Source organism: Tyto alba, unplaced genomic scaffold (genome assembly GCF_018691265.1).
Source record: "Tyto alba isolate M040663 unplaced genomic scaffold, T.alba_DEE_v4.0 Super-Scaffold_7, whole genome shotgun sequence".
NCBI lineage: Eukaryota > Metazoa > Chordata > Aves > Strigiformes > Tytonidae > Tyto > Tyto alba.
In genome coordinates, this window is record NW_024881328.1 from 18,893,540 (window position 1) to 18,915,732 (window position 22,193).

General features: G+C 43.4%; 1 protein-coding gene across 2 annotated transcripts in view; it reads left to right on the forward strand.

Annotated features, from left to right (window-relative positions):
• Positions 1-22,193, forward strand: part of LOC104361196 (unconventional myosin-X) — a 93,865-nt gene that overhangs the window by 31,379 nt on the left and 40,293 nt on the right. For both annotated transcript variants that reach the window (XM_042784198.1, XM_042784199.1), the window contains 14 exons: positions 304-388; positions 1,972-2,075; positions 3,457-3,586; positions 4,448-4,566; positions 8,287-8,433; positions 9,154-9,254; positions 11,420-11,486; positions 11,949-12,041; positions 15,696-15,764; positions 16,373-16,455; positions 17,916-18,024; positions 18,723-18,803; positions 19,795-19,919; positions 20,714-20,828. In XM_042784198.1, the coding sequence (XP_042640132.1) occupies positions 304-388; positions 1,972-2,075; positions 3,457-3,586; positions 4,448-4,566; positions 8,287-8,433; positions 9,154-9,254; positions 11,420-11,486; positions 11,949-12,041; positions 15,696-15,764; positions 16,373-16,455; positions 17,916-18,024; positions 18,723-18,803; positions 19,795-19,919; positions 20,714-20,828 (1,428 nt within the window). The remainder of the gene's footprint in view (positions 1-303; positions 389-1,971; positions 2,076-3,456; positions 3,587-4,447; positions 4,567-8,286; positions 8,434-9,153; positions 9,255-11,419; positions 11,487-11,948; positions 12,042-15,695; positions 15,765-16,372; positions 16,456-17,915; positions 18,025-18,722; positions 18,804-19,794; positions 19,920-20,713; positions 20,829-22,193) is intronic.

Consider the following 22,193-nt stretch of genomic DNA (forward strand, 5'->3'; position numbering starts at 1 on the left):
CAGACATCTCTGCTCTGGTGTAGTGTACTTTGGACTCAGAGGAGCAGGGCCAGAACTGACAAGGTTCAGTTTGTCCATGTGCGCACTCTCTGAGTTCAGAGAAGTCTGTACATGCTCATTCAGACAGTCACACATGACAAGATCTTGATGTAGCACTTATTTAGACAATACCATCAGTGAACTGGAAGAAGCCCCTCTTGTGCATCGGCCCTGGAGGTTTACCTGTATGCCGGTCCTCTCTTTGCCTTTGCAACCACAAGTGTGATCTCTTTCTACTGGCTACTCCTGTATTCTTTGTTTCAGAACAGAGTGGTACACCAGAACCCTGGAGAGAGGAATTACCACATCTTTTATGCTCTGCTAGCTGGTGTGAGTGGGGAGCAGAAAGGTAATTTCATTTCCTGGGATATGGCTCTGTCCTCTTTCCAGTCCAGCATGTGAAGGCAATATAAGTCAGTCAGAGCATGGGTATTTCAGGTACTTGATATATAACCTTTTCTTGAAGGCCATATGGTGATTTCGTTGAAAGAAAGAGGCTGAGGATGACAGAAATGCTATATGAGAAAAGACACTTAAGGCATTCTGAGCTGGAGGGAAAAGTCTATGCAAAGTGATGAGGTAATTAAACTGGCTAGAGGCAAAAAAAGGGTGAAGAGTCTTGATTCAGATGCTGATAGGAGCTGTTCAAGGAGTTCAAAGGTTGGACTAACAGACATACTTTTGCAACAAATCTTCAATATAGGTAATAAGAGAGACAAGAATTAGACCAGTGATGTAGTGGCAGGACTAGAATCAAAACATGTCTAGTATCTGAACAAAGGGTTTATAGCTCTGTACATGGGGAAGGGAGAGGTGGGTCTGGAAGAGACTGTGCAGAGAAAGCGGCAGCTTCAGGCTGTGGGAGAATCCTCTTTGTAGTGCAGCACCACCTTAACAAGGTTTGTGTGTACCTGCCCTGGCACTGCTGAGCACTGATGGTCTTGCTGAAGAGGTCAGATAATTGGGCAGGAACATGTTACAGTTGCACTCTGGTTTTGGGGCACTGGGGAATCTCTTTATGCCTTTGTTCTGTTTGTATTAGAATAATCAGATGGAAGAATTGGGCCTGACACAGCGTGGAAGGGAGGAGGACTTTAGTTCTAGGGAATTCATGCAGGAATGGCCACACAGGTCAATGCAGAGATCCATCCAAAGCAAAGAAAAATAGTGGGGACCATGGTTATCAGCAAGTACTTAGGGGAAGCATATAAAACAGATTATTTTCTTCAGCAGACCTCTGCTATTCTCCATCTCCTTTTCCAAGCTGGTGTCCCAGGCTGCTTCACTTTTCCATCTGTAATGTGTTCCTGGCTCTCGATCATCGTCTCTTTTCTTCATAGATCTTTTAGCTCTCCTCTATCCTTTCTGAAACAGGGGATCAAACCTGCAGACAGTATTTAAGATGTGGTTGTGCTACAGATATGTAGACACCTAATTCTGGTTTTGTGTTTAGTTCTGTGTTCCTTCTGTGACTGCAGCTTAGCACTGAGATGATGTCTTTGGAAAGCTTACTGTGACTCTCTGAACTCTGTCTCAAGTGGTGTGTTACCCAGTTTAGAGGTCATTACTGTGTACAGCTAAGACTATTTTTCTGTACACTTTTATGAGATTGAATTCCATCTTCTGGGGTTTTTTGTTTTGCTGAGTCAATTCAGTACTGAAATATTCTTCTGCAACTCTGTAGGCTGGGATTTGAGTGTTCTAAATCATTTTGCATACCATCTGCAAGCTTTGTTACCACACACTCTTCCCCTTCACCAGTGCACTTATGGTCTAGATGTGGCTTTAGCGGGATATAGAATCTGTTTAGATGAACTCCCCCTATGGTAAATATGCACACTGTTTTGGGGGGCCAAGATCACAGAATGAAAAATCTGACTGCTAAATAAATTGTTGTCTTTCTCCTCCCTGCCTCTTTTTCCTCTGTTGCAGAGAGTCTCTCCCTCTCTGAGCCAGAGACTTACCGCTACTTGAACCAGTCTGGTTGTGTGACTGATGAGAATCTGAATGACGTAGAGATGTTCAGTAAGGTCATGGTGAGTCTTGTCCTAACTCCTCCTGAAATTCTGGTCACAACCTCACTGTCTAAATGTGCTGCAGAGTCTAGATCTCACAGGCAAAATTTATTTGCCCTAAGCCAAAATTTGGTGTTCAACAAGTCTGAAACTCAGCTCTACCTGTTTATGGTGAAAATAAGGCTCAAAGAGTGCTTCTGCTGTACAGAAATGGGGGAACTTGGGAAAAAGTCAAGGATGAATAATAATTTAGAACGATGGAGACTTTGGGGAGCATGAACCCCACACCCACCCCATAATGGTTCCTGAGAGCCCTTTAGATGGCCTAATGCAGGAAACTCCCCACTGACCATTAGAAGGGGAACAGTTTGGTCTGAAGGTAGTGTTCTCCAGAAATGTTCTGGTAAAGTTTTATCACCTGTGAAAATGGCATATCCTGAAATACCTCACAGATTTCCATAGACGTCTGTAACTTTACCAGAGGTTATGGGTTTAGCAGGATGAATATGCAATTCCTCTTTTGTTTGGTAAGTGGTTATTGGCCTGAGGGCTTCAATAATGTAGGTGAAACCAGATAGGCAAGGTGAGAGGAGTCAACTTAGGATTTCAATAGCTCCTCCTTATGTATGATTTAAGGGAAGGAAATGTCTCCTGTACAGCAGAGGTTTCAATGGCAACATGGCATTTATACTTCAGCTGAGGAGATGCCTGGAGGAAAGAAGAAAATTAGAACCCTGGAGTGCCCCACTGACAGGGCAAACGCATGAAGACTAGATCCTGCCTCTCAAAGCCAATTTATGTCCCAAGAGCCTTGGCTCACCTGCATGCACTAAAGGCAGAGGGAAAGTGCCATAGTTCTTCATTATCTGGTAACTTGTTTCTAACCTTCTAGCAGTTAATGATGAAAGCCTGGTTTTAAAATTGCTGCATAAGTCTACTATTCTAAGCTAGAGTAATTTAAGGGTGTTACATGGATCAGAGTGAAATAAATATATTATATGGATCTATCCTTTGGGGAAGACAAAAAGGCAGAATGTGGAAGAAGTACAGTGACATCTGTAACTTGTACTGCCAATGTTCAGGGAAGGATTTCCTCACACAGGCACAGACAAAAATGTTCTTCCTGTGACAGACAGGCAACAGCAGCAGCAAAGTCCAACTTGAGGATAGGGCAAATGCCTACTTGGCCTAGATGGGGATAGGATAAATGAAAGAGAATGGGAGACAGTGAAGATCATTGACAGATGTACAGCAGAGAGGGGCTTTGCCATCCTGCTTCATTTTGATTCATGCTGACTATAATTCTGAGTTTTACATCTCATGCGGGCTGGGCATGAGTATGGGGGTTGCACTGTATTGTGGCTGTACGTACAGCCAACATTAGCTGTATGGTTTTGCATAGACTGCCATGAAGGTGGTGGACTTCAGCACTGAAGAAATCAGAGACATCTTCAAACTTCTTTCTGGCACACTTCATTTGGGAAATGTTGAATTCATGACAGCTGGTGGGGCCCAGGTTACAACGAAAGCGGGTAAGTGGGACCCTAGCAACTTGGTAGACCATGCAAAGCCCTATAAGGTCCCCAGTAAAGCTCACTCCATTGTCCTTTCTCCCTCTGCTATGCTGGTCTGCAGTGCCTTTGCCAGCAGGTTCCCTGCAGTTTAATTAACCCTGCAAGAACATTGCCATGAGATGCACAGCTCCAGAGTGCCGGTATGATTTAGCTGGGCTGTGGTCCTGTGATCCATTTGTTCTCCTGGATCCTCTCAGACTGAGTCCATGGTCTCAAAGTTTCTCTTTTACGTTGAAAGAGCAGGAAGAAATAGGAACAGGGAGGAGTTTGAGGTAAAAGTAATCTGTTACAGACTTTCCCACATCTCCCTTTGAAGCATCTGCTAGCGTGCACTCTTACAGTTACCCAATCTGAGCTGGTCTAGTAAAGTGAATCCCTAAACAGACAGAAGCAATAATTACATATTATAAGTGCTTCAAGTCTTAAGTTAATTGCCTCTCTTCTTGACATCCAATTTTAGCAATCCCATGCTCAGACTGCACTATTGTGCCTTTAGGAAAACATACCTTCTCATTCAATAAATATTTTGCTGGTGCTGAGCTTCACACAGTGCTTTGCTCTTCCTGTTGTCAGCAGAAAGGCTGACTTATGAATGTCTGTGGCCCATAAAGGGTGCTGACCCTGCCTCAGACTGCATATGTGAGCTTACAGATTTGGATATGCCAAAGAGAATTAAGGGGAGTGTATTTTTTTCTGGGGCTCAGTCACTTGCCTTGTAGGAGTCCCTGGGATTTTTTCACTGAGCTGAAGATTATGAATCCCTCATGAGTGATGTGGATCCATGCAGGAGAAAAAAAGTGTGTTCTCCTTTGTTATTAGTGCTGAACATTGCCAGTGACCTCCTGGGCTTAGACTCCTTTCAGCTTTCTGAAGTACTGACACAGAGGTCCATGATTCTGCGTGGGGAAGAGATCAGCTCCCCTCTCACTGTGGAGCAGGTAAGTGTCCTAGTGTATGCTACTGCTTCTGCCACTTCTGCATTTCCAGGCCCCCTGTCCCCCTCTTGTATCATCCATTCAAGTTTAGCATTTCCTGTTATACCTCCTAGGTGCTCAGCTGTGCCCTCAAGTTTTTTGCCCTTATTGGTAGTTGCGGTACCAATGTTGACTCTGCTTTTTAGGTTTTACAGGGGAGTTCACTTGCAAATGGCAATGCACGATACTGGTTTTTAGTCACCTTCACTCACCAAGAATTGGTCATGCTTGTGTCATGCAGAAGGTACATCAGATGCTTTGTGGTAATTGCATGTGTGCGTGCTTTTACATTGCAGAACTCCCAGGTTACGCTGCATTTACTGGAAGATAAAAGCTTGCACACAGTTACCACGAAACATCCAGCAGATGGTAGGTTGTTACCCCACAGTAGCTTCTTTGTGTATCCATACAACCGCAAAGGAGGACGAAAACACCAGACAGGTAGTTCTCATCTCTTAAACCTGTACTGCGTGCTGGAGCCAATCCTGCTTATCTATTACATTTCTCTGTGGTTTGTTACAGTGTTGTGCCTACTAACTTTAATTTGTGGTGTTGCTGATCACTTGAGGGCACTCTTGGTGGTTTAGGTCCATGCACAGATAACTGTAGAAAATCTTCTGTCAGTAATAAAATGCAAGACACTGGGAAACAAGGAATAATATTACTAGGATGGAAGAAACATCATGTTACAGCAAAATGAACATGTGTAATGGAAATCTTGTGCTGGCATGGACTGCAGAGGGTTTTCAATCCAACCCCAACGTTGTCAGAGAAACGAGAGTTACGAGGCTCTCTCTGATGGATGTCTGTCTAACTTTCCTCCACGTTTCCCATGGAAGGAATTTCACAGCCTCTTTAAGTATCCTGCTGTAGCTGCAGTGGAGTCTGGAGCTGAAAAGACTTTCCTCATATTTAGGTTACTTTTGACATCTCAGATGTCCACCTTACAAGCTTCCGCTTCTGTGAAGTTTTTCACATGGTGTTCTCTTTTCTAAGCTAAATAATCCAATTCCTTCAGTATTTCCTTGCAAGTAATTTACTAAAGCTCTTCTTCTGTCTCTGTTTTCCTACATCTTTCAAGAAGTGAAGTGCCTCCAACTTGTATTCAAGCTGAAGTCTCAGCAGTGGTCATTACAGCAGAGTAGTCACTTCTTTAATTGCTGCAAACACAGCTGCTAATATATCACAAGCTAAGCTTTGCCTTTAAGAAATGGTATCTTTTTCATAGTCTGTGACCTTTCTCTGCAATGAAATAGTGTGAAAATTATTTTTCAGCCTATAGTCTGTGGTAGATATCCTCTGGATCCAGTACCACAGTTTATCTTCTCAGCTGTCTGTCCTAAATAAGCCACATCTTTCTGTATCGGTGCACAAGGATGGATAACAAATAATGCCAGAGATACTCCATGCAGTCCAGGGCAACAGTGCGCCGTTGTAGGATTTACAAGTCTCCCTGCATAGAGCTTTCCCTGGTAGTAGAGCTATTGATGATATTTGTGCATGCTGGACCGTGCACGTACTGCTTGCAGCTCACTGAAGTACTAGGACTGCAGGAAAACTGTTGTAGCAAATGGATGCTACTACTTAGCTGTCTTCACTAGGTGAGCCTGTTGCACTGAACACTGGGCCTGTGAAGACTTGTTCCCGCATAAACCCTCATCTACTGTGCCCACCTATTCCCACTTGTTACGGGAACACATTGATAGAGCTGCCAGGGATTTCTCATTGTGTAATGGGCTCGTTACCCATCTGAGCTTTGACATTTCGGTGGGCTGAATGGATGAACTGGCCTGAAGGCGGGTGAAGCTGGGAGGATGAAAGGAGCCTTTGAGAATCATATTTGAGCCCATATTGTGGGGAGAGCGTCTTTGCTTACAGCGGGATGGGGAGCTCCTGTTCCTGAAAAATGAGTCCAACTTACTGTGTAGCCAGAGATATTACAGAGGCATGGCTTGAGGGCATTCTCAGTCTCAACTAATAAGACAGATCATCTGATGGAGAAGAGAAATACCCAGAAAAGGCATGTGTGCCCATGCTTTGAAATGTTGTGTTCTGTGCAGAAGGGAGGTTGCTGTGTGACCTTGGCCTTGGGCTGCTGGAGAGGAGATACCAATCAGAAACAGAAAGGAGGAGAAAAACAGTGAGATTGGGTGAAAAGATGGATCTTGCAGGCCGGGCCTCAGGAGCTTGCTGAGAGGGGCTGGGAGGATTCAGAGGCAGTTGGCCTGTGCCGTTAGCAAAGTAGAACAGGAGAGGTCATGTTTTCCAGGCTTGCAAAATTGAAGAGGATGAGGGTGCATTTAGATCTCTGTCACTGCTGGTCAGGCCTACTGAAGGAATTACCCTGGTGTCACAGGTGAGACAGAGTAAACAACCTGTAATTGATCTAGATACTGCAGTTCATTTATGAAATAACAAGATTTAGTTTTCACCCTACTTGATTATTTCACATACTTGCTCACTCACCCCTCAGCATTACATTCATTAGATGTCAACTTCTTTTCCCAGTTGGGAGATTGCTGCTTGCCCAGGAGGGTCAGTCAGAAAGTTGTGTTGGTTCATGTTGTATAGCTCCTTGCAGTTACCAGTCTCAGGAACTACCAGCCAAGGTCCTTGGGCATACCCTGACATTTGTTTCCACATGTCTCTCATCTCCAGGATCTTTCCCCACTTCCAGCATCTTTCTTCCAGTCACGATCTTTGCTGTCTTCTTTCCTGGCCCCTTTTTCTACTCTCTAGCATCATGTCTTCTTTCCAGAACCCTAAATCCTGGTTTCACAGTCTAAATAGTGCACATGCAGGTCAGCATGTGATCAGCCTCTTAATTTGTGGTTCTGACTCATGCCTCTTTATTATTTAGAGGATTTGGGGTGTGCCACTTTTATTTAGTCCAAGTGTTACCAAAATTTATAACCAAGCCCATTCCTGTTACAGCTATCAAGTAGCAGACTTTAGCTTGAGATTTCAAAAGTTTGATTTCGGCCATTCATCTACACACTTACATGCACCCAATTATCTACCACCCAATAGTGATCACAATTTAAGTTATTTTTTCCACCTATGACACTTGGTCATGATCACTGCATGAGTTTTTGGGTCAGCTCCAGAAAGGCCTTTCAACCCATGCTTTTCTGTGGCATGTGTCCTGGCTGTTGGCCGGGTTACCTGGCTTCCAGTAAGATAATGCTATTTGCAGGAAAGTTTTGGGGAGGGGATTTTCAGGGTAACTTGGTGACAGAATAGTCTATTAAATCCCACCCTACCAGTTTTTGAAAAACTGAGCGGACACCCATTTGACAGCTCTACTAGGAGTACTGAACTGAGATACCTTGCCTGTCACTGCAAATGTTGGCTCAGGTGATGCAAATGACCGCTGAGGGCATAGTCATGAAGTGTTTTGCCACCTTCCCTGCCCCAACACTTGTTCCAAAAGATGTCAGTGATTTTTCTACTTCCTTCAGCCTCTTAAGTCCAGTTACTCAAGGTCGTACAGGGTACATCTGTGTGTGGCTGGGCTATCTGCAAACTGTAACTGTACATATAAATACTGCACCATACACAACCAGTACAGAGGCTGAGACATCTGAAGAGGAGTGGAGGAACCTGAAGTCCCACAGAGATTCACGGTGCCCCTGATGCCTTCTCTTCTCCCTGTGACTAATTTTTTTCTCTATATATTTACAGGCAGCTGACTCCAGAGACTCCCTCTCTATGGCACTCTATTCCCAGTGTTTTTCATGGCTCATTAGCAAGATTAATACGAAGATCAAAGGCAAGGAAAACTTTAAGTCTGTGGGCATCCTGGATATCTTTGGCTTCGAAAACTTTCAGGTCAGGATTTTGTCTTTTGCAGGATGGGTTGATTTTGGAGATGTTGTTGCAAGGAATGAATTTTGGTTGGTTTATATCCTGTTTAGGTCAGCATAGGGCATTCTGGAATTTTTCCACTGCCACTTCCCCCCTAGAAGCAGCAAGGTATATTTAGCTGCCCATTTCTGCCACCTGTATTCATGTAGGCTGATGTTCAAGGTCTGGTTTGTGACACAGACCCTAAGCAGGTGTGCTGTGATAGGTAATGCTGAATTCTTGACTTGTATACAAATTAAAGCTCCAACTCCTATGTGCACATTGTTTGTTTACATCTGGTTTGCCTTGTGTTGAGAATCCTGTGTGTAATGCTTCTGACTGCATCTGATGAGGGATGTACGTTGAACAGCCATATAGTGACTTCTCAGATATACCACAGAAGAGAAAGTCCAGTGACCTAACACTTAGGGGATTATATTTCTTTCTTCCTAAGAAAATAAATGTGATTGTCCATAGCATCCTTTACTGCCATTTAGGCTGGCTCAATTATCCTTGCCTGAGCTAGAAAAGGTGTTCTCCTAGTGAACCACTCTCCATATTATCCTCCTCAGGTCCATCTGACACCCCTTGCCTCTGTACTCTGGTTTTATTCCAGGCCTTGCATCTTCCCTATCACTGTTATAGATTCTTTTAGAGTCCAGGAGCAAGAATGTTAAGTTTTATAATTTTTGCTTCTTCTTACAGGTGAATCGTTTTGAGCAGTTTAACATTAACTATGCAAATGAGAAACTCCAGGAATATTTCAACAAACACATCTTCTCCTTGGAGCAGCTGGAGTACAACAGGTGACAAACAGAGGGAGTGGGACCCCTCTTGCTTTCATGGGTGGTAGAATGGAGGGTATCATTCCTCCTTTGTGCTGACCAGTCCCTACTGCTAAGGCAGGAGAGGCAGCTGGACCTTAGGGCAACCCTGACTGTAGGTGTGTCTCTGTAAGCACTGTCCATGTGCTTTGCCAGCATAGGTCACTTGTCTCCAAGCAAAAGCTTTCTCCCTTGTAGTATTTAAGTCCAGATTCCCTTCTATCTCTCAGCTGAATGGGAAGATCTCAGGCTTTAACCCACTAAAACACATGGTCGCTGGCCTTATTACTGACTTCAGTAATGATTTACCTAAGGTAGTTGTGGTGTTATGCAGGTAGAATCTTGGTGTGCAAAACTAAAGTCCCTAAAGATAGATAGTTAGATATCCAACAGCTCTTTCTGAAAAGGGCTCTTTTCCTTAGCAAAGTTTAAATCAGGCTGTTTCCTGAGCTTAAAGAGCATGGGGCCTTCTGCACAGCTGTTTCTTTTCTGTGGGCTTCATATTGGATGGTGTTTTGTGAAGTACCTGGGATGTTCTAGAGTATTTCTGCTTCTAGAGGAGGCTGCTAGACAAATACTTTGGTTCTTGCTCTGAAACAGAAGCCTTTATGTTTGTGAATGAAGAAATTGAATAAGGTCAGTGAGGGCAAATGAGAGCAGCCTTGTAAAGGGAGACAGCTGAATAGGCGATTCATGAAATTCTAAAGATTACAAAACTGCAAGGCTATTTATGCACTCACTTCTCAGGCCAATTCCACCATTGCAGGAAGCTTGTGTTAAGAACGGTATCATCGTGACAAAAGATTTTTTCCTGATGATTACATAGGAATTTAACTTCTGTGGCTGAAATTTGGAAAGAACAAGAGAATCTTACTGTTGACCACTCAGCAAGTTATTATAAAGTGATGTGCTTAAAGCTCATGTTCACAGTATCAGCTCTGCTTCCTCAGGTTTAGTAAGTAGCTCATTTGATTAGACCAGGGGTCCGTGGTACTAGAGACAACTTGATTCATTTGTGATTTGATTTGTGTCAGAAAACTCTGCTCCCTTCAACTCTGGAAGGTCTTCTTGCTCTTAGGAGCAATCCAAGAGGTCTTTTTGTAAAAATATATGGCCCCTTTGACACCTGTTGTTGCAAAAATCTGAAACACTGTGAAGTGATATTTTTTGTCATTAAGTGACTGAGGTATTCTGCTCCCTGTGGAGGATAGATAGTTCTTTCCATTCTTCAGAAATTATCCCAGTTTGTTGCTTCCAGCTATTGCCCACAGGTTTCTGAATGCTTTGAACCTGAAAGTATGAAGTCTAAGCTGAAGGGTTTGTAGACAACAGCTTTGATATCTTCAGAACGTTAGCCTTCACCTGAAAGGTGTTTGTATCACAATATCAATAAGTAGCTTCACACATATCCTGTAGTCTTCCTTGGGTTCCCGAGCAAGAGTCATTCCCAGGCTTCTCTGAATTCTGAAAACAGAAACAGCCTGGATTATGGGAGTATAAGAAGGTGGTAAGAAGGAAGAAAATACATTCAGCACAGATTTACATGGATGATTTTCAAAGCACACTTATCACACTGCTGTACCTACATCAGCTCCCATTCTCAAAGCTTCAGGGCCACCCTGTAGGTCCCCTGCATGTCAGGCCAAAGCTTATATGTGTCATCCTCTTCAAAACTCTCCCTTAAAAGTTGCTCCTGTTTCTTCTTCTGGTGGACCTATGCGTTCTGGTTGAGTCTTCTGGCAGATGTGTTTCAGGCCCACTTTCCACACTGGTGGGTGAACAGTTGACTTTTGAAGCTGCGTAGCAAACTGTCTCTGATGGTCATCACTCCTGAAAGAGCAACCGAGAGCAACTACAATTTCATAGTGCTTGGCGTAGAACTTGCTCAACGACTACAAGATTGAGCAGTCAGAATGACTGCAAGATGAGCACCAGTCCAGATCATTGGGATGGATAAGAAGGACTATCTCCTTGTGTTACCAGTGCATTGTGTGTCCAATTCTTTTCCCTCAGCTGTGGCAAAGCCTAATTCCTGCAAATCATCTTGAGTCCTGGGATGGCTGCCATGCTCAGCTACTTCTGTTCTGCACCTCAGGGCATTGGTCCTTGCATTTCACATCTTTGTTCTGTTTGTTCTTGACTATCAGGGAAGGGATTAACTGGGAAGCCATTGACTGGATGGATAATGCAGAGTGCCTGGACCTTATCGAGAAGGTGAGCAGTTATCTGTGACAGTTTTCAAGGATCACAATGGGGACTGCTGATTGTCTGGAGACCTTCTCTGGGTTTTTCTGGTTTTAAAAACAGGTAGTTGCTTAGATCCTCTTCCCACCATGACCTCGCAAAAGTATGAGCTGTTCTAGCCATAGTCCCGGCTCAGGAAAGCAGATCTCTGCTCATTATTGAGAGTAAGCTTATGGAGAGTGTCATAGTTTTACATAGGGAGCAGCATTTAAGTGAAACCTTAATGTGAATTTTCAATAAATAATCTCCACTTATGTTCTGCTTGCTGAATGCATTGACTGGCCAGAATTCTGCTTTCAGCTCGAGCTTTGTAGGGTATAACTCAGGGGTTACTGCTCAATGTGCTGCTGTCCAGATCCCCAGTTCTTTGTTTGGTGTTGTGTAGTTCGAGCTTTTGCTGACTTTAAATTCCCATCTCTTGTTTGGCTGTAGAAACTGGGTCTACTGGCTTTGGTGAATGAAGAGAGTCGATTCCCCAAAGGCACAGACAACACCCTTCTGGAAAAACTTCACAGCCAGCATATGGTAAGTAAGAAAATAACCTGGCAGGCAAATGATCAGTATGTTAGCCCCATTAGCATTTCAAAACCGAAAGTGAAGGTTTTGTTGATGTAAAATATGTGCTTTGTGCAGGAAATTTAAAATGCCTTAGGCCCAAACCTGCAAGTATTTAATAAGGCTGCACCAAATAAAAGTAATATGTGAAGAGACCTGAAAATGGTCTCTTGCGCGCATAGAGAGACAGAGCGTGCATTCCACAGGCTGTGGTTAGAGGGGATTTGAATTTGTATCATGAGATGGAGGTCAGATTCTGCTGGTCTCGGACGGGACACGAGGCAGCACCCCAGGCACCGGATGCGGCTGCACAGTGTGCACGGGTTTCTCCTGCCAGCTGACTCACTGGAGTCTGCTCCCGAGCATGTCAAATCTCTGTCTCCTGGGGCTGGGGACAGCTTTTGCCTCATGACTTCTAATGAAAGCTTTCTTATTGTTCCTAATTAATTAAATTTTCCCTCCTCTTTCTTGTATTCTGGACACAGGAGTAGAAGGGCTTTTTCATGCAGGTCAGAACGTTATCCCGCGGACACAGAAACCACAGTGAGATCGCTGTAGCAATCTCTTCCCCTGTCTGGTACAGCCAACACTCTGTTCTTCTTAATAGTAAACAGACTGAAAACAAAGCAAATTAAACCCTGTAGCAGGGACTTATGGAATAATTTAGTACTTTAGTAAGAACATTCTCAACTAATATATTTCTTAGTCCTCTAATTCAGGCTTCATCCAAGCCCGAAAACATACAAATTTGCATCTTTTATCTGACTTTTTTTTTTTTTTTAATTGGCATAGATGCAGATACTCATTTTTCATGTTTGCATTTAACTCATGACTACAAATTGGATACAATAGCAATGACTTCTGGTTGGCTACTTAACACATAATTCTGTGGAAATATTTCCCTTCTTCAGGCTTAAATTAATGCCTTCAATTTAGTCCACTGTGGCTTTCCCCTGTACTATAGATCAAGGTATATGAGAATGCCTGACTTACCTTTTTATTTTTTATCACTGTTGGTATTTTATTAACTTATTAATAATTTTAATACATCACTTCTTTTGAAATTTCTTTCTGAACTGTCCCAACATTTTCAGTGTGTCTCCAAATGGAGAAATTCCTTTCTTTCTGCTCTTTGTCTCTGAATTCCTCTACATCTTTTCTCTATTCTTTTCTGAGATAAATAATCAGACCAGAATGCAGTTCCCTTGGTGAGAAGGTACCTGTGGTTTATTGTACAGCAGCATGAGACTGTCAGTATTATTTTGCATTTCTTTATGCCCCACAACATTTTGGTTGCTATTTTTGGTGATTTCTGTGCATTGAGTAGTGTTTTCATTAAGCTGTTCATAGTGTCACCTCTGTCTGCTTTGAGGGGATAGCAGTTAACGTGGAACCCTGGGGAGTTTACGAGAGATGGAAGAGGCTGAGAAGTTGAAGTGCAGGGAGGAACGATGAAGTAGATAGTGCACTAGGGTTTGCATTTTTTGAAGGCAAAAGTGTTGTTTGTACCAGTTAAAGTCAGTATTGCTAGCTGAAAGAGCACTGGAAGGCATCCAGCCAGCGTTTCTGGAAAGCCTGGAGGATATTATAAGAGAACAAGCCATCGTCTCTGTGTTTTCTGTGGATTGCAATAGGTTTAAGGAAGAAAAGCACAGAGCTGGGATTTAAGAGAATATGACCTCTCATACAACCGGGTAGAGGAGCAGTAGGGAAGATGGGAGAAGGAGCCACAAGTGTTGTAGGCATGGATGAAATATAAGGGCTTGGTAGGGAGGGAGGGGAGAGGAGGGCGCCAATCCACATGAGAGAGTCAGCAACAGCCATATTTGGAGTAGAAGAGAGGGAAGTTTGTGGCTGGAAAAAGATGACTGGACTGGCGAAAGAGAAGAACAAAGAAATGGGGTCAATATGCAAAGGAAAAAAGGCAACAAAAAAGTTTTCAATAGTACTAACAAATTACTAGGGTCAAAAAGCCATCCACCCAATACTGCTCAAAGAACTTGAAGATGAAAGAGCTGAATTACTAAGAGTCTTGTGCAACATCTTAAAATTTTCTTGTTTATCTGAGAAGGTGGGAAATTATTTTAATTTTTAGAAAGTATTCTAGGAAATTATAGGCCTGTAATCTTTACTATTTTGTAAATTCACAGAATGTAAATGGTCAGTTACCTCAGTGGAGGGAGGCCTGTAAGATTCTGCCTTATATGAGCACTGAGGTGGCAGTTTTCTGATGATTCACAGATCAAGGCTGGACTGAGAGGGGCCTTATGAGACTGACTGGGTTGTAAAATGAAGATGAAAACCAGTGTAGATAAATGTAAATAGTGTGCCTGAAGGAAAATAGTCCCAGTTTCACATTTGAAATGATGGGCCCTGAGCTGATTGCTGCTCTTCAGGAGCAAGACAGACAGAGGCTCTGATGGATAGTTCCATGGAAACATCAGCACAATGCTCAGTAGTAATAAAAAACCCAGATCAAGTATTAAAAATTCCTAGGAAAGAAACAGAATAAAAGCAGAAAACATTGCTATAGCACTGTATAATCCATGGATCACCTGCACCTTGAACAGTGTCCACCACTGGGTCCCTCCGCTCAAGAAGGGGTTATATCAGATCTGGTAAACAACAGGTCTGGGACAGCTTCAGTGTTATGGAAAACTATGTTGAAGGGACCCTGCAGTGTGGAGAAAAGATGACCGAGGGGGGGATGTGATGGTTTTAAAAGTCACACGTGGCCCATAAAAGACAAATGGCACTAATGGGAGCCAGGCTTGAAACCAACCAGCTGCAGTTCCTTGTGGGGTTGGTTAAGAGCTCCCCGCAAAAGCACACTCTGGGTGCAAGAAGTCTGCATGGGTTCAGCAGTAGAAGGGTTATGTATTTCAAAGACAAATCCACTTGGCGTTACTATTTAGGAAGACCTCATGAAAATAATTGGAGTTGGAGAGAATATTAGGATGTAAATATCATTTATTTGCCTTGTTCTTACTCTACCCTACACAGTCACTGCTGGAGACAGAATCTCAACTGGATGGACTGTTGGTCTCAAGCAGCATGGCTGTTCTTACAGAGTTAACAGTTTTCATAGAACAAAGAAAGGAGGGGGAAAATGAGAGTAGAACAGCTAGTAAGAGAAAGGAAAAACAAATATTTAAAAAAGGGGAGGGAAGAGAGGTGCAAAGGAAGATGGAATGTAGAGGAAGACAGGAGATTGGTATGATATTTCCTTTGACATAGTAAAGATGTGTAGGTGTTCTGCAAAGCTGCCATCTTCCCTGCATCCTGATGCTGTGTCCTGCACCACATGGTTTGTGTGGAGCCCAGTCTCCTCAGGTGTCAGACACGCCAGAATTAACATTTCATCCATGGCATGCCTGCCCAGCCTTTATTCTGCAAGCTCTTGCTCACATGAGGAATGCCTTGATGGGGCTGGATTTTTCCATTTTACTGGAATATCGTATTTGTAATGTAGCTGCAGATAGCTGCAGCAGATGTGGCTGGGCTCTGCAACAGCTCAGGTCCTTGCCCATCCCAGCATTGTCATAGTCATGGCAAAGTTTCCTGACTGAGCCTATTTATTCTTACACTGGCATTATAAGAAGACTTCTTTTTCTTTAATTTCAGAGCAACCCCTACTATGTGAAGCCTCGGGTAACAGACCATCAGTTTGGCATAAGACATTATGCTGGGGAGGTAGGTGTTCATGGTGAGATGCTTGGGCTTGAGGTCCTGGATTTTAGATTCCAAAAATCAAGAATGTCTCTGAGCTGTGTGCTTCCACACAGTTAAAAGGCTAAATACCTACTTAAAAAAAAAAAAAAAAAAAATGCTGCTCTTTGTTGTGGAGGGGTATGGAGCAGATGGAGATGTGTCAAGGGAGGAGGGAACTTGCACACTAAAGAAGGGCTGGCTAACCTCTTCCTAGAATCGTATCTGCCGAGCAGTAGTGGTTGGGAGGTCAGGGCACTGGGTGGCTTAGTATTTCCTCAAGTGAATGGAGTACCTCACACCTTGCAGAAGATTTCTCCACACACACACACCCCAGGCAAATCTTTGCAGCAGTTTCACTTGGCTCCTGGTTTCGAGGTTTTTTTGTTTTGTTGGGTTTTTTAATTGATGGCTAAAAGCCATTTTCTTGCCAGTAACTGCAGAGCTCTGGAGCTCTTTGACCCCAAAAATTTGGATCTTGGCGCATGCCTGCAGCATGACTTTGTAGCTCTGCTGGAGGTCTTGTACACTGGCATGTACATTGGCTTAATGATTTATACAGCACTGTTCTAGTGGCTCTGTCTGTATTTCAGGTGCTATATGATGTGAGAGGCTTTCTGGAGAAGAACAGAGACACCTTTCGAGACGACATTTTAAACATGCTGAAAGACAGCAGGTATGCCCCACTTACGCTTGTGAGGAGGACACATCTGTTGGGCTGGATTAAGCCACATTCATGTAATAACCAGACCAAGTAAAGCAGTTGCTTTTGTCTGAGTGTCAGGCATCATTCTTTATCATTCCTCTCTTTCTGCTTGAGTGTCCTGGCAAAAGAAAGGCGAGCTGGAGAAGTCAAATGAGGCACTGATTTAATGAGTACTCTTGTTGTCCCAGTTTTGAAAAGAATTATAAAAGTATGACAGAAATCCCTCCAGGCAATGCTGGTTTTCTTTCTCCTCTCTTCTCCCTTTCCTCTTTTTCCTCTTACCTCCCCGTCCCAACAATGGCAAATTTGCCCCTGAATGAGTCAAGGCTCTTTACCATGCCAGCCTGCTTGTTAGTGGAGAGCTTCCAGCATTTTCCTGAGCCAGACTGAGCCCTTGTTGTGGGAGCAGGCATGGCCCCTAATATTATACCCCAGTGCTGCAACATGACCCTAGAGAAATGAGCTGACTTTGACCTTGAGCAAGGTCTGGAAGAGAGAGGTGGGGCCTAGTAGAAGGAGAAAGTAATTTAATAACATGGCGGACCCTAGAAGTTTTTGAGTAGCAACTCTACTACACGCCTCTTACCACAATCCATGTATTGCCTTTGGGCTCCAGCCTGATGAGTCTGATTCAGAACTGGATCTTCTCTGAAGCCTGCTGCAGAGTTTGCACTGTGAGCAGCCTTGAGACAACCTGAGGGAGCTGAGAGTATGAGCTGTCTGTAGCTGCCTTACTTGGACAGCAGCATCTGGGGAACATTTTACACAGGGCTTGAAGCCAGAATTGCGGTCGTCATTGTCCAGCAGAATAGAAGGCCTTAGGGTTTTTCAACAAGCCAGAAAGGGAAATTTTGCTAGAAGCAGTCGTAACAATAAACTGGCACAAGCAGTGCTGGAGAACTTTGCAACTTCGTAAGAACCAGCTCCACTGTCTAAGGAGTGGCAAAACGGTGTAAGATTCCCCAGAGCTGACCTACACCGAGGGTAGCTCTAGAAGTCCTCTGCCCATGGAAGGGCTGTGGTTGCAATTGCACGAGCACCACGTCATGGGAGCTAGCTCAGAAGGCATGTGACAGCACACAATCTGGCTGGAGTAGTTTTGCCTGGGGGCACAGAGCTTGAGGGAGGTGTCCTAGCCAGTGCAGGATGGAGATCTTCCTTTGTGCAATATCCTGCTTGACAGTGTGAGATGGAGTTTTTGGCTTTGCAGCCGAGTGTGGCATACAGGGCAACCCATGGGGTCTGGGCAGACACATGGAAAGTATTAATTTCCTGAGATGCCCTGCTGAACTGCCTCCTGCAGCTACTCTGTGGCACAGCAGGAATAAAAATGAGGTGTTTCACACTGTGACAGGGCAGTAGCTGAGAATGAGAGCCATCTTCTCACAGGTGGCGGGTGTCTTGTATCTTACTTAATTCTTCTCCCTTAGGCTGGACTTCATCTATGACCTTTTTGAAAGAGTCTGCAGTCGTTGCAGTGAAGAGACACTGAAGATGGGCACCCAGAGGCGCAGACCGACTGTCAGTTCCCAGTTCAGGGTAGGATGTTTTTCAAGAGAGCAGCAGGCTTCTGGGGAGGAGCAGATGGGTAAAGCAAGGCCTGCAGCCAAGTGGAGTCATTCATCCTTGTTTTGTGTCCAGCACTGAAAATGTGCAGGAATGTTGTAGTGCTAAAAAAAGACAGTGCCACTGCCCCAAGGATTTCTGTCTGATGTAAAACGTGAGATGTCAAGACTGAACAGGATGTCAGAGGAAAAGAGTATTTTGCTAAGTACTTGAAGCTCTTGAGGTTCTTTGATTTTTCATGTTGGTTTGGTGTTTCAGCTAAGTGTATGTGTCCTTTTTAGGCCACATCTTTTACAGGTATAGTGGCAATTGAAGAAAAACCTTATTGGGGGGACCTTGCAGGTATGACTCTCACCCCCCTAGATTGTCTGCAAACCTTCTGTTAGTTTCACAGTTTTAGTTTCCTATATTTAAATTTTAAGAGACTTGTAAAAATAACTCAGCTATTCAGCTATGAGATCAAGGATGACCATGTAAACAGTGTTAGGGTAAACTTACTGTGTGGGTATGTTTTGGACAGGAAAGGATCTCCTGGGTTACTGAAGTTTTGGTAGGCAGAGTCAAAGGACATTAGGAATGGGAGGGCTGCATGAAGACCATATTGTATCAAATGCAGCCTGTTTCCCTCCTGTAGTGACTGATCCCTTGGGTTTTGTCTTGCTGCTTTTTAGGATTCTCTCCATTCCCTGATGGCCACGCTTAGTACTTCCAACCCATTCTTCATCCGCTGCATCAAACCAAATACAGAAAAGGCAAGTCTATCTTCCAGCAAAGTGTATGCATGTGATGCAGGCCTTCATGAGCACTCGCTTGCAAAAATGCCTGACAGGTACCTCTGTCAGGGTCCAAACTGAGGATAATAGAGGTTCTCCCTCACCTCCCCTTTTTCCTTCTAATTGTTTTATAGTTGAGGAAAAATACACACTCCTCCTGGCAATCAGATGAAAAGATTGCATGCTGAGTATGATATGATACACCCATTCCCACCTCCTTCTGTGCTTATGAAGCCTGGAAAGTGGAACAGGCTTGTGCAGAGCCCAGAGCTGTGGTAGAAGAAGCAGTCGCTCCTGTTTTGTGGTGCCTGTAGACAATTTGTTCTGGAATGCAGGGCTTGTGCTGTAGGAAGCATCTCCTGCAGATCCCTGGCTCTGAGGCAGAGGAACTGGACGCTTCATGAGCAAGTCACAGAGCTTAGAGACAGGCTGGCTCTTGCTTGTATTGTGAACTGTGACAGAAGGATATGCTGCTAACTAGATTGGGTGGGGAGCTCTGAACCGATGGTTTTCTTTGTGTGCTTTGAAACTGTGTATGATATAACAGAGGAAAGCCTGCTGGGGGTTTTATGTCAGAAAATAATTTTGCAATTTGTCTCCAGTTTGACTGGAGAGAGACTGCAAAGAAAACTGAGTCAAGAGTTCTGCGTTTTGTATGTGTTAATGCATTATGTCATTGCTTTACTGCTGTGATCTGACAGCAGTCTGCAGACTGTTTTTTTTCCAGGATCTGCCCAAATCCCTTTCATCCTGGACCATGCAGTGTTGTGAGGTTGCTTTCCCCTTGACCCAGTCTTCCCCCTTTTCACCTGGCATGCCCAAATATGCAGGGTTGACTTTCTACCTAGAAACAGATCTACAACCTGGGACTGTCTGTGCTCAGAGAAACAGTCAGCAAAGAAGTAATACCAAGATCAATATTTATTCTGTCTCTCTCCTTATTTGCTTTTGCATCTGGATCATTATGTAGGCACCAAACCTCTTCAATCCAGATGTGGTGCTAAATCAGCTCCGGTATTCAGGGATGCTGGAGACAGTGAAAGTTCGGAGAGCAGGTTTCCCCATACGGCGCCTTTTCTTGGACTTTCTCAGCAGGTAATTGCTATCATTGTACCACATACTGTAACAGCCCCAAGGTACATGATTCTATATATTTGTTCCCTCTACAACTGCTGTTACTGATACAGATCATTTGTGGGATGTTTTTCTAACCATGCCCTTATTGCCCATATCACAGACTGATTTGGAAGACCTTTTGCAGACTTGCCTTTAGGGTAAAAGTCAGAATGGAAAAATAGCCAGACGGTCCATTTTTAAATTTTTTTTTTTGTAGCTTTGCCACAGATTTGCTTGTGTGATACTGTGAAACCCAGCTGGTCACATTATGAAAAAACAAAATATCATACTTAAAACTTTTAATCTGGCAGGCTGGAGCAAATTTTAATGGACAGTATAGTTGATGATTAATATTGGAAAGAGTGATTATCTCTTTTAATTAGCTGCATCAAAAAGATTTCTTGAAGTTTAATGCTAGAAGGGACCATTGAACATTGCTTTCTTTGTCTCTTGGAGCATTAAATGCCAACCCTATGCTGAACAAAATAACTTGTGTCTGATGAAAGCACATGTTTCAGAAAGACAGTTGTTCTTTACTGAAAAATGCTGTTGAGTTTGTATTTTATTACTGGGATTGCAACAATAATTGCCAGTGTGGTAGGAACAGATAAAGGTTGGGGGATGGAAATTTCCAAATTGGAAGGCAAACATGAAGAAGGGAGGTCCCAGAGGAAGAAGGACTAATGGGAGGAAGATAATTAGAATTAAGAGATCGGGGCAGAGGGACAGGTTACTGTCCTACATAATCTCATGAGATTTTGTTTTGTTCTTAGGTACAAGATGCTTGTGAAGAGGCCAAGTTTCTCAGACAACAGCAAAGCTGTATGTGCAGACTTTCTTCAGACATATGACAGCAGCAAAAAAGAATGGCAGTTGGGTAAAACCAAGGTACTACATCAGTGTGGGGCAGGGTATGGCTTTGTTCCAGCTGTGAGGGGATGCAATTGCATCTGGTGAGATTCAAGCCAGTAAAAAGGGCAAAGTAGTGATGACCCTTTAAATATATTGGACTATGCCACTGACCTGTGCAATCTCAAATATTTCCCACATTATGTACCTAGAGATGTAGAAGACTTTTTGATTTTGTCTAAACTCCTTCTCATTGACCAAGCCAGACTGATTTTGTTGTGTCTGATTCAATTTAAGGGTCCAAGGAGAACAAGCATGAGTGTCATTGTATGCAATTGCAATGTGTGCCATTAACTCTTGCCTCTTGTGCCGGATATTCCACTCTGCTTGGCTAACCAAAATTCTTGCAGGAGGCAGTGAGCTGCTGCTTGGTATATATCTAAACTGTGAATAGGTAGCTAGATCACCAGATGTGTGGCAGCCTCCTGCTGTGGAAGCTCAGCTGATGGTTTGTGCAGTTAGCCCAGATGCTAGCATACATTTGCTAGGAAAAGTTATCCAAATGCTTCTCCTCACTTGCACAATTCAGATTTTGCTTGTTTTGATGAATGTTTAACATTTGTCTCTTGCCTGGTGTAGTCTAGATTTTGGGGTTTTTGTTTTGTTTTTCTCCAGACATCCAGCTGAAAATGTACCATTATCTTTCACTTAATGGGGAGGGAGCTGCTTCAGTTTGAATTTTTTTGAGCTTTGAGATAGCTTCATACAGAAATAGATGTTAGCATTGCGAGGTATATTGCTATAGAAATCTGTGAGTGGGAGACTGTCTCTATTACAACTTTCCACATACTCCAGCAAATTCTTCAAAGAATATTCCCAGATGAGTACAGACAGCATTTCTAAGCAGTGGGTATGCAGTCCGTATCCAGAGCAGATAGTGGTCCATCAAAGCAACTTTTCTTACATGTTTTGCCCTTAAGCCTTCAAAAAAGTAGTTCAGAATATTTCCAGAGTCAGAATGGAACTGGAAGTGATTCTAGTGAATATTCACATTTAATTTGTCCAGGAGATCAGATAATGATATTTGTTGCTTTGAGCAATTATTTCTTAATGAGTGGATAAACTAATGTTTCTTAGAGGGCGAGATATCTCTCTCCCCTTCTTAGAGGAGTGGTGGTAGCCCCGTTGGTAATCTGGGCTATGAACTCTTTGTGACAACCAAGGAAACCACTGGCCATTGCTGTGGAAGAAGATGTGTTAACACGAAGTTTCTAAGGCCTTCCTTCACATGCATCTGCTGATCTTCAAGAAAGAAGGTTTTATCACTTAACCATATTTCTGCTCTATGACTAAAGTGTTCCCCATCTTTGATTTGGGAATCTGGTGTCTCCTCACTGGTCCCTG